Raw genomic sequence first — 12,730 nt, 5'->3', positions numbered from 1 at the left:
AGTGCAACAGTGACAAAATTACCCATCTGATGACCCATGTCATGACTGGGGAATAAGATGAATACACTTGAACGGCTTTGTTCTGTGCATGTTCTTCATTGCTTTTACTTAGCATCAGACAGCAGATGATTTTTCCCTTAAAGCAAAAGCTAACATGAAATTATAGTTAAACACAGAACTATGTGCTGGGTGCTCCCACCAGACGGGTTGAGGGGAGGGGGCACTTTCAGCACAGAAATAATTAGCTCCATGGGAACTATGCTATCAGGGATAGCCTAGAAAAATGAATTCTGGGATGTTTAACCAGCAAGAGGCAAAGATTTTTTTTTTAAAGATGCGTTAAAATATATTTTCTACACTGGCTGCTCCTCACAGCCTGACTAGTGGAGGTATTCATTACATACTTCTGGACACAGCACCATTTTCTTTTGTCTTGTACAGCTATGACTCTTTATATTGAGATGACAAGAAACCCATGTGGTACAACACTCTGTTTTGTGCTATGAATTCGCACATTGAAAGACCGTCTAATTATATTTTTTTAGGGATATCTTATTTAATTGTCAGAGCTTTCCCAAAAAAATCAGTCAGTCACTGCCAACACATTCTCCCGACTCTACACTCCTTTTCATGCACAAGTGAAACATTGTAATACTTGCTGACAGAAATCAAAGCATTTCTTGGAACACTGCAAGTACCAACCCCAGCACACACAGGCAGGACTGAACATCCTCCTAGTGCCTCTGCCCCACCCTACCCCAAACCAAGACAACAACATAATATCAAAGTACACAACAACACTAAGAAAAAAAATACTGCGCCACCTATTGGTGGAGGTGCTGCCTGCACTGATCACATGATCATCTAATACATTTGCCATAGACAGCACAAGTACAATTTTTCCCAATCTCTCAAAAATAGAAGGAAATATTCCTACCATCAGATTTTCCCTGTTCCTGTAAACAGAAAAATCCTCCTTGTCCATCTTACCTTTTCCATCTCAGAGTCAATTTGAAGATAGTGGCTTTTCCTGTAAAACATTCAGAAGCACTCCATTCAGACGGAATCCTGCTAATATAGTTTTACCCCGTAAGTGTATTTGAATAAAAGTCAGAGGCCAACTCAGGTAGGCCAATATGCACAGAGCACTAGTCACAAAGTGGTGTGCAAAGGGGGCTAAAAGTTTTCCTTTGCACTGTTCTGATCCTCAGTTATCTTATGGTTTAGACACTGGACTAGAATTCACTTGTTGCCTTTGCCACAGGCTTCCTGTGTGACATTAGGAAAATCATTTAGGGCGAGATTCTCCCACACTTACTCATATTGAGCAGTACCTTACCCTGCGAGTAGTCCCATTGAAATGAATAAGGCAAATGAATGGGGCACGCTGTGTGAGTAAGGGTAGCAGCACCAGGGCCTACATCTTCCTTGCCTCGGTTCTACATCTGGGGCTAATAATACTCCCCTGTCTCACAGCAGTTTGGTAAGGATCAATTCACTACTGTTTGTATGGTGCTTAGATAAAAGTTGTCCTCTTTGTGCTGTGTTAAAGGTGCCTGAAGACTTCTCTAAATTACACCATCATGTAATGGCCACAAGGGATCAAAACACAGATCAAGATAAACTTAAGGACACCCCAACTACACCTTTATCTTTCCATTCTACTACTCACAGGGGGTCTGGTGTACAAGCCCTGTATAAGTAAGCTCTTTACCTCTCCCTTCAGGGCCACTCTTGTACTTGAGTGATCATCCCTGAGTAATGGAGACAGGCATTGCAATGCAAAGAGGATGCAACACACCTGAGGAGCTGGTTCCAGGATCTTTGAGTTCATCTTCTCGTGCTGCTAATCATTGTATGCACTGAAGTCAGTGGGGCTAGCTAAGCCATTTCACTTCAGCTGTAGATCTTGCCCATAGTCAATCCTTTGTGAATCATAGTTGGTTGAAGTCTCTGATAATAAACTAAGGAAGTGAAAACTTGAAACTATGCTATATTGGCAGACTTATTCCTAAACAGAATGTTTTTCAAAGTTTTCTGTGGCGTTTCAGCTACTCTTTAAAGACTATTGTATAGTTATAGTGGTATATGATGATGATAATGATTTATTACACATTTATAAAGTGCCAATCCTGAACAGGTATGGAGCTGTTGAATAACTCTTTTGCTATATAAGGGATGCATTCAACAACAATTTAACTACCTGTATTTACTCCTTGCCTGTATTTTAAACCTTAGCTATTTTTTCCGCCGTTTTTAAACATAGTGAAACCTGTGAATATGGTCATCAGTGAGCAACAGTCACCTCCTCTAGTGGCTGCCAAAATCTCAGTCCCTGCGTAACTGCCCATCTGTCATGTAAACCAGTGATGTGATAAGTAGCCATCTGTGAAACACATTTCTAAACACCTGCTGAACTGGTCAGTTGTATAGTTAAGGACCAACTATCTGACCAAAATAAGTCAGAAAAAGAACCTATTTGCTTCAACCACCCACATCCAGAAACAATAAGAAGCATATACCATGGCAGAGAAATTAGGTGATTTTGTATAGAACTGGGAAAATACTGCAAAAAATTGTGCAAACAAAAGCTCAGATTTTCACATGGATTCATGCTTCTTTGGTATTTGCTTTCTATGAACATTCAAGCAATCAAAGTTTAGTGGCGCCTAGTGCACATGATCATGTCTCCATCTGATGGCAGGTCTCTCTGACTAGAACACCTTGCACTTATAGCTGTGGAGAGATCTCCTTTAGCTCAAGCGGGTGAGGCCTTTGTTTCTGGTACCAAATATCCCAAGTTTGTTCCTTGTTGATGACTAAGGTATCTGTATGACTCGTTACAGTGGACCAGACGTTTGCAGAAAGCAAATTTCAAAGATGCATGCATGAGTATTTACAAAAAACCATTTTTAATTTGTTTATACTTGTGCACTGAGTTTTGTGATTTGTTATATTCACTGTTTGCATGCTCATCCAATCAGTGAACAGAAACAACACCAGGTGACTTATTTGATTAATTTGTAAATAATCAACACAGTTTGAATTTTTTATAACAAATATTGAATACGGGCAGCAAACTGCTTACAATCAATCCATAAAATAAAACAAAAAATGAATTAATTTGATTAACAAATATATTTGAGGACCTTCTGATCTGCTTGCAGCTCTACAGAGAGCAGTAATACAGTTTGTATTCATCTGATAAATTTTTTGTAATGAATTATTCATTTAACTTGGATTTTATGCATATTCTCAGTGCTCCAAGTAAATGACATACAAGGAATTACTTTCAAGAAATCTACTGATCAGGTTCTGGTAAATTGTTATGAAAAGGCTCTGCCAGCCACAAATAGAGGTGATAGCTAGGTCAGCCATTTTATTTTTAGTGGTGTGTGTGTGTGTGTGTGTGTGTGTGTGGTGTTGTGTTTGAGCACTGCTGGAGAATATCCTAAATGAAATTCCAGATTCCATTTGGAAATCTGGAATTATTGCCCCAAGAGTAATCTGAACATTTTTTATATCTAGTCCATCCAATTACTGACTCACTGATTGAAGAAGGCAAATGAATGACCAGTCTTCAAGTGGTGACAGAATTCTGTAATAATAATTATTTAATAGTAAACAGTTCAAATTCATTTTTATTAGATCATCCAGAGAACATGGCATTCCAATTGTGGCCCTTACTAATAGGTTTTGCAGTATTGTCATAATTACACCTGGGGTCTAACCATTAAACTCAAATATGTAATACTAGTTATTTGTATGTGCAGTTTTCCAACTGCACATACAAATAACTAGTATTACATATTTGAGTGCACAATATCTGTAATTGCTTGCAGAAATTAAACACAGAATGGCACACAGGTTCTCTTTAAATCAGCCTCATGTGTGTATTTCTTATGACTAATTTTATGTTTTCTGTCTCTCATTCTCGTTCATTCATACACAGACATACACAGACAGTAGTGAGGTTTCCATTTCAAAATGGAAAACTGACTTGTTCAATATTGTGACTAAGCCATCTTTGTAAGGAACTGAGGGCATCCCCCCAGGAAAAAAAATCATGTTTGATGTAGAAGAGCTGTTCCTTTCAACATTTACTGCACTCTGTGCTCTTTAAAAAAAAAAATCTCTAAAGCTGTTTGTTTAAGTGGAAGGCCATGATGGAGACCACTTTGCTGTGTAGCTGCCATCCTCTTTATATGGTGATACAGCCTGTGGAGACCATACTGTGCCATCTTTATCTATGTAAAAAGTTGCTCAGATGGAGAATTTCATATAGGGACTTGTAGCTTTGAATGGCTGAGGCTGCAATTTCTTCAATTTTGGGCAAAAGAATTTGTGGCCCTGCTATGCCTAGTAAGGTTCAAGTGTTGTTAGCCACCGGTAATATAAAATTTGGACACCCCTGCAGTAAATGAGTCTGCAATGGATAACAGAAATACAGTTGGCTACAAACTCTAGTTTTCTTAAAAGGGAAAATCAGTACCCTAAATGGACCATACAAAAGCAAATATTCCTCTTAAAGGAGAGAGAGAGAGAGAAAAATCAAAGGATGAACTGAATTTATAATTGCTTTTCCAACTGCCTTAAAAGTACCAGAACGCCTCATTATTGAAGATAACTTATTTTAGTTTCTACACATTTTTCTTTCCTTTCAAGAAATTCGTCAGTGTCAAGCCTCAACAAAACATCAAATGAGTTGCAAGTCTAAAAATGATTCCCTCATGCCCAGAATACGGGGCCCCCTCTGACCTGTCCCAAAACATCATCTCTGAAATGTTTTACTAACAGAAATATTTGAAATGTGCATGATCAGATAACTATGATGAACAAGGCAGTGCAATAACTTTAAATAGCATTTGTCCTGTAAAACAGAAATGATTTTCTTTGCTACAATTTCAGTATACGAAATCACAACCAGAGAGTCACTGTTGACACTGGAATCCATACAAAGTATTATTCCCACTTATGATGACAATATTATTGCTTTGGGTCAAATAACACATCAGTTAAGGAAATGTGTTTATCGTTGGTCTGTCTGGCCCAGTGTGATGAAAGAGGACCTTCAGCTTCTAGCTAGTTCCCCATTTTTCTTATGATGTGTTCATTATAGGTGGAAAAACAGAAATGGACTTTTCAAACTTTTGAATTTAAATGAATGTGCATTTAGAAGCTACTTAATGTGTTTCCTGAAAATGGAAAATAGCTGTTTGACATGAAAAATGCCTACCAACCTGGCAGCTATTGTCACTATCCAAAACAACTATTGAATGTAACCAAATTACACCCATGTAGCAGTATATTCTTGGAATGATTTACTATAAGGTTAGGGTTAGGTTGTCCAATCACTCCAGCTGCATTTTGTGTACATTGTATGTAATTGATTTACAGTTAGCGGCCCTTATCTCCTAGAATTGCCTAGGAAGCAAGCTGTCAAGTCTAACTGGAATATGCTGTAAAATGCATACATAGATAGGATATCAAATGTATATTTCAAAAGATTAGCACCAGGTTACCTCCCTATGAGACAAACCCTAAGAGGAACGGAGCACCTGCAACTCCCACTGATTTCAGTGTGAACAGTGGATGCTCAGCAGCTCTGTGCTTGATGAACCAGTCAACTGTATGGCTTTCCAGTAGGCCTTTTCTTCTACCCTTTGGTCCTGGTGACTTATTACTGTTTAATTTATCAATTTGTTCCAAAACCTCCTCTTATGACACTTCAGTCTGCGACAGTTCCTCAGATTTGTCACCTAAAAATCATGGCTCAAGTGTGGCAACCTATCTCATATCCTCTGCACTGAAGACTATTGCAAATAATTCATTTACCTTCTCAACAATGACTTTATCTTCCTCAAGTGCTCCTTTAGCAGCTCGATTGTCCAGTAGCCCCACTGATTGTTTAGAAAGCTTCCTACTTCTGGTGTACTTAACAAAAAATGCTGTTCGTTTACGAGCCTTTGGCTAATTGCTCTTCAAATGCTTTTTTGGCCTTATATTGATATAATAGGCATCACATTAACTTGTTGGAATGATGATAATCAATGGGACATAGTAATACCAGGGTACAAAATATATACCAATGACAGAATAGGTCATGCTGGTGGGGGAGTGGCATTATATGTGAAAGAAAGCATAGAGTCAAATATAATAAAAATCTTAAATGACCCAAATTGTACCTTTGGCCTGTAATTATGCCTTTTCACTTGACTTGCCAGAGTGTATGTTCCTTTCTGTTTTCCTCAGTAGGATTCTTTGTTTCTAAAGGATGCCTTTTTGCCTCTAACCACTTCACTACTTTGTTGTTTAGCCATGGTGGCACTTTTTTGGTCCTCTTACTATATTTTTAATTTAGGGTATACATTTAATTTGAGCTTCTATTGTGGTGTTTTTAAAAAGTGTCCATGCATCTTGCAGGCATTTCATTTTTGAGACTGTGATACCTTTTAATTTCTCTTTAACTAGCTTCCTATTTTTGTGTAATTCCCCTTTTGGAAGTTAAATGATACTGCGGTGGGCTTCTTTGGGTGTCTCTCCCCCACCCCCACCCCCCGAGGGATGTTAAATTTAATTGTATAATGGTTAAGGCTAAGATTATGTCACGGGGGTCGTGGGTCGTGGGGGGGCTGTGGGTGGCAGGACCCCCTGCAACTGACCACCTGGCACCGTAGTTGGCGATCCCTGAGCTGCCCAGCCGTCCCCGCTGGCAGGGGTCTCCCCTGCAGCAGCTCAGCTGCTGCAAGCAGCCAGGGCTCCACCGCAGCTCCCAGTCACCAGTGATGGCAGCAGAGGGATCCTGGAGCTGCTCAGTGACCGCGGGCAGGGGCCCCCTGCAGCTCGCAGACGCCGAAGCTGCTCAGTGGCTGGGGGCAAGGGCTCCCCACTGTTCCCCAGCCTCCGCCACTAACACTGCCCCACCCTGCAGCTCCCCTATTGCCACGAGCAGCAGGGGTCACACTCCCCACGCAGATCCCAGTCCTGCAGGGTAGTGGGGGGTCCCCCCAGCTCTAGTCCCGCAGGGCGGCAGGGGGACCCCTCCCTGCCACTGGGCAATGGGGTCCCTGCAGCTCCCAGCCACTGTGGCGGTGGGGGACAGGGTGCTGGACCCTCCTCCCTCCACATTTTGTTTGGGATATTTTTAGTAAAAGTCAGGGACAGGTCACGTCTTCCATGATTTTTTGTTTTTTGTCCGTGACCTGTCCCTGACTTTTACTAAAAATATCCATGACAAAATCGTAGCCTCAGTTATGGTCGCTATTATCAAGTGTTTCAGCTCTTGGACTAGAGCCTGTGCTCCACTTAGGACAAAATCAGGAATTGCCTTTGCTCTTTTGGGTTCCAGGATTAGCTGCTCCAAGAAGCAGCCATTTATGGTGTCAAGAAACTTTATCTCTGCATCCCATCCTGAGGTGATATGTATCCAGTTAGTATGGGAATAGTTGAAATCCCCCATTACAGTTGAGTTCTCTGTTTTTATAGCCTCTCTAATTTCCCTGAGCATTTCCCATCACCATCCTGGTCAGGGGCGCATGGAATTTCTGTCCCTAGAGATTCTATGGTACAGTTTGGTTCATTTAAGATTTTTATTATATTTGACGCTATGGTTTCTTTCACATATAGTGCCACTTCCCCACCAGCATGACCTGTTCTCTCCTTCCAATATATTTTGTACCCTGGTATTACTGTGTCCCATTGATTATTATCATTCCACCAAGTTTATGTGATGCCTATTATATCAACATTCTTATTTAATACCAGGCACTCAAGTTCACCCATCTTAGTAGTTAGACTTCTAGCATGTGTATAAAATCACTTCTAAAATTTGTACTTATAAACGAACTGGAACTGGCCGTACTGAATGTATAAATGCCCCAGGGTTACATAATTTCTGGTTTTAGTCTTACTTTCCTGTAGAACAATTTACTGTCATTCCCAGTCACAGTTAAGCTATTTGGATTTGATGAAATGTCTCTTTCCCACTGTTTCCTTCAAGGATATCCAGCGAACACTCTCCAAAACTTCAAATCCGGAGCCACAGTTACTTGAGGGCAGTGAGTGAAGTCTCAATCAACAGGAGTTTGGACAGTCTGGACCCTGCAAGTCTGTTAACTTCTCCTAAATTCCGTTCCCGGAATGAGAGCTACATGAGAGCCATGAGCACGATTAGTCAGGTGAGTGGCAAGCATGCACGGCTAAGAACAAGATCAAAATCAATCCCCAGCCAGTTCAGCTGTATGTGCAATGTGTAGAACCAGAAACCCTTTTTGGTTGTGCAGTGAAGTCAGACATGTAACAAATTACATATTTTCAAAAGCATTTAAATTTTAAAAGGACTTATGGGGATGTTTTTCATGTACATTTTTGTGAAGGACTAAGATTTGAAAATGTCATAGTCTAAATTCTGAAAATTGTTTGGTGATTTTGGTTGCACAATGTGAAATGTCTTAAAGGGGCCTGATTTTTAGTGGACAGGTGCTCAGCACTCCCTCTAAGAAGTTTCGGGTTTAGCATACAAAACAACGAGTCACTTCTAAAAATGTAGGACTTGGATTCCTAGTGAGAATGAGTTTTCCTTTAAGGAGTGAGGACCATAAAATGTTTGAGGGGGGAAAAGAATAAGGGTTACTGGTATTTTATATTCCACAATTGTTGTTTTGACATTAATTCAATATTTTGAAAAGGTTTATTACTTCTTTTACGCATTATTTTTAATTCTGATAGAGCTTTGACTTTACGATGTACATGGTACATATGTGTTTGGTTCACATATTAATTATGAAGATGTGCATTATTTTCCTGAAAAATCATAACATCCTCTTCTGTGCCAGCTACAGTCTGTCAGTTGAATACTGTGTACTTTGGGGCATTTTAAATTGTGAGTGTTGACACAGTGGAATATCCTGCTCCTGTATAAAATATGCATATGGAGTCATCATGCTGTCACATCTGTCTAGCTGCCATGCATGCAAAATAGGATCCAGGTCAGGGATGTGTTGAGTGCCCTCAACTTTGCTTAAAAACAGTGGGAGCGAAGGATGCTCAGTACTTCACAAAATTGGGCCCTGAAATGGTGCTCAAATAGAAGGTAATTTTCTTTGGGAAAACTTGAATGAATATGCACATTAAAACATCATAGTCAGATACATTATTCTGCGAGGGTATTCTCACATGTTGTGTATTTTTTGCCAACTAGCGCAGGGCACTGCATTTCATTTGGTGTTGTATGCTCTAAATCACTGGTAATAACTCATGCTGTAGATGATGCTGTCACCGTTTTGAACCTCCAATTTATGCCTGCAAAAGTAAAGGCCAATTTAACTGGACAGTACATTTTCAGTGGAGATTTCCTTTTTGGACTTAGATCAATTTTCATTTTAAAGTATTCATGGCATAAAAATAATGCTGTCCCTGTGTTCATGTAATATAAATATCAAGGCATTCTAAAAGTGTCACTAGTTGGACTTAAGAAGTCCTGGCCCCATTAATTCACTGAGTCTTTGCCACTGACTTTAGTCGGGCCAGGATTTCACCCCTGGACTTCTATGCAGGATAAATGGGCTAGAGAAGTGACTTCGGTCCAAGATGAAGTCTACACTGCTCAGGCAGGGATTGCTGAATGTGGATGTTCGAAGGAGTCGTCTGCTTATTATATGCTGTAGGGGTCTATAGCACTAGCATAAAGTATAAGCAGATGCTGTAGAAACTGAGTTATGAAGGAAGCCAGCAGAAACCAGCAAACTGAAATTGTAAGTGTGGGATAAAACCATTTGACTCCAGTTTAGACTGATGGATTTGTGAGACGGTTGAAGCTATCTGTGCTCCGAAGAGTGTAGGCTTCCTTGCCAATAAAAATAGGAAGCTTAAAAGAAATCCTAGAAGTGAGCTCTGGGAGACACCTGTCTGACAATCTAGTTTATCCCCTGCCAATGTAGGATTGTTCTTTCAAGCAATCAATCTCTTTCCACTAGTTCCCGTGGAAAGTTATTCCACAGTCTAATAGATTTCACTTTTTAGAAATATGGCCTGAATCTCAGCCTATTTTTTCTTAAAATTCATCCCAGTCTAGCATCTTTCATATCTTCCTCGACCACCCCACATCTTCCCTTGGTCTCTGTGCCTTTGGAATGCCTGAGAAATAGTGAAATCATGGTATATATTATTGTCTCAGATTTGCATTTTCCCTATTGTGATTATTATAATTTTAATACCAGTCTCAAGGCTCAATCCTGAGTTTAGAAATGTGGGTGCCCATTGCCATATAAGCACAGGCAAATGGTTGCAGCGTTTGTAAGATACCCGGCAAGGCCATGTGGTTTTGAGTGTCATTCAAGCTAGGAGAGTCTGGCTCTTTGTTTCTCTCTGGGAGCTGGTTCTCAAAAAGGGTTAAATAGTCTGTTATAGCTGCCAGCCAAGGGAGTTAGTCCTTTCATTCAAATTGGAGAGGCTCAGACTCTTAATCCTAGAAGTCCCAGATTTAATCCCTGCTGTTGGCCCAAATAGGGTTACTTACATGAGATTGGGACTGAGCCCTCAATGTCCACAGCTCTGTTTTCTTCACTCTGAATATGCACATTTTATATTTTACTTGGAGAATTGTTACTGTGTTAAAAAAAAAAGATTTAAAGTGTAAATCATTTACTGTTCAAAGGGAACTTTTAATGGAAATTTTAGGTATTGTTCCATCTTTGTTTGTAAATGTTATTACAGGATAGATTGATCTAATGAGATATAATTACAGGAAACTACCTGTTCTTGGCCTGCAGGTGAGTGAGATGGAAGTAAATGGTCAGTTTGAATCGGTCTGTGAGTCAGTGTTCAGCGAACTAGAGTCTCAGGCCGTCGAGGCCCTGGATCTGCCAGTGCCAGGCTGCTTCCGCATGAGGAGCCACAGCTATGTGAGAGCAATTGAGAAGGGCTGTTCCCAAGATGATGAATGCGTGTCCCTGAGGTCCTCATCTCCCCCACGCACGGCCACCACAGTGAGGACCATTCAGAGCAGTACTGGTGAGTAACAAAGAGGGAATTCAGGATGGGGCAAAAGAAAGGCACCACTTGGCACCATATTACACTAGGAGTCAAATGCTTGCTCCAAATCCTTGCTAGGCATGAAATGCACTGGAGATGCTAAGTTTCTTCTGCGTATGTGGATCAGACTGGGAAACCTGCATATCCCCACATACCATAGAACCATGCTCTTCCTGGGAGCAGGAGAGTCAATAGTGTAAGGAGAGACATGCAGATCCACTGACTCAAAAACACAGGGGTGGGGAGAACAAAGTGGTCACATCTGCTACTCTTTCTGTTCCCAGGAATGCAGCTACAGCTAGGCTGTGCAGGAGCTACACATTCTGGCCCTTGTTGAAATGGATCTTTACGGGCCCACAGCTGGGCAGATGGTTATTGGTACCAGTGAAAATTCAGATTCAATTTGCTCAATGCACAGCAGTTTATTGGAGAAAGAATTACTCAGTCAATAAAAGGTTATATAATACGTCTCCCTAATAAAAAAAGAACAGGAGTACTTGTGGCACCTTAGAGACTAACCAATTTATTTGAGCATAAGCTTTCGTGAGCTATATCCAATGAAGTGAGCTGTAGCTCCGAAAGCTTAAGCTCAAATAAATTGGTTAGTCTCTAAGGTGCCACAAGTACTCCTTTTCTTTTGGGGATACAGACTAACACAGCTGCTACTCTGAAACCTCCCTAATAAGCCTCCGTTCCCCAAGCATAAACCCTCAGTAACTATGTTGGCCTTACACAGTATCCTGATTGGCAAACAAAGCAGGTATAGCTACCAGTCCTAGATAGAGACTTCTTTTTCTTTTCTTCTCTTTTTTTTCTCTCAAATGTCCCCCAAAGCAGGGTCTTGGTTACCCCGAGGCCCTCTGGTTCAAAAGTCCTACAAAAATCCCTCATAGCAGGGTGTTGGCTGCCCTAAGACCCTCTGTCTTACAGCATCACAGAACTCTTCAGATGTTAATTGGGGAACTAAGAACTGTACATATGATATTCTTAACATTTATACCCTCGGCTCTCAAAGGAGTCACATGTCCTCAAAATATGCCCTGTGGACGTTTCATTACTTGTTTTTCCTAATTAATATTTTAAAAGGAACTGCAAAACAGAGACCAAAGATCAGTTGATATTTACCCTCTCATCAGTTGTTCACTTGAGCTCTTAGGGTGGTGCCATCCAAAAGGGTCATTTTGACCCTGGTCAGCCTGTGTCAAGCTCATTGATTGCGTGTTTTTGCATTTTCTCTACTTGGTGAGCGGGCCATCGGCTGATATGTTCCAAAGTTCCATGTTGAAACACACACACAGATAGAGCCTCCGATCACTCTCAGTAAATTTCCATACTAAGTGTCTGATGCTAAGAGAACCCTGCTCCCAGAATCCTCTATCAAATTCAGACATATCAAGCCATACCAAAATCATGTTTGTCTACATTCATTCGTATCAATCACAATAATTCCTAATAATTTAACACCATCCTAACAGCCCTCACCTGTTGTAAATCAATGCACTCAGTGGAACTATGCTGATTTATACAAGCTGAGGATTTGGCCCTCTACTTGCAGATGAGTTGAGAGGATCCTCTTGCATAATAAAACCTGCATAAAGTCCTCCTCCTTGCGGTGGTGTGATCACATTTTAAAAATTGGAGGGGACGAGAGGTGGTAATGAATTACTCCTTCAGCCACTTTGTTTAAACAGGATAGCAA

General features: G+C 40.6%; 1 protein-coding gene across 1 annotated transcript in view; it reads left to right on the top strand.

Annotated features, from left to right (window-relative positions):
- DLGAP1 (DLG associated protein 1) overlaps positions 1–12,730 on the top strand; it is a 642,070-nt gene that overhangs the window by 498,736 nt on the left and 130,604 nt on the right. Inside the window, exons 5-6 of the mRNA XM_084618849.1 lie at positions 8,000–8,177; positions 10,770–11,010. Of these exons, the coding sequence (XP_084474975.1) occupies positions 8,000–8,177; positions 10,770–11,010 (419 nt within the window). The remainder of the gene's footprint in view (positions 1–7,999; positions 8,178–10,769; positions 11,011–12,730) is intronic.

This window comes from Lepidochelys olivacea (genome assembly GCF_965140295.1).
Source record: "Lepidochelys olivacea isolate rLepOli2 genome assembly, chromosome: 2".
NCBI lineage: Eukaryota > Metazoa > Chordata > Testudines > Cheloniidae > Lepidochelys > Lepidochelys olivacea.
The sequence above is the reverse complement of the archived record's forward strand: the minus strand, read 5'-3'. Positions and strand labels throughout refer to the sequence as shown.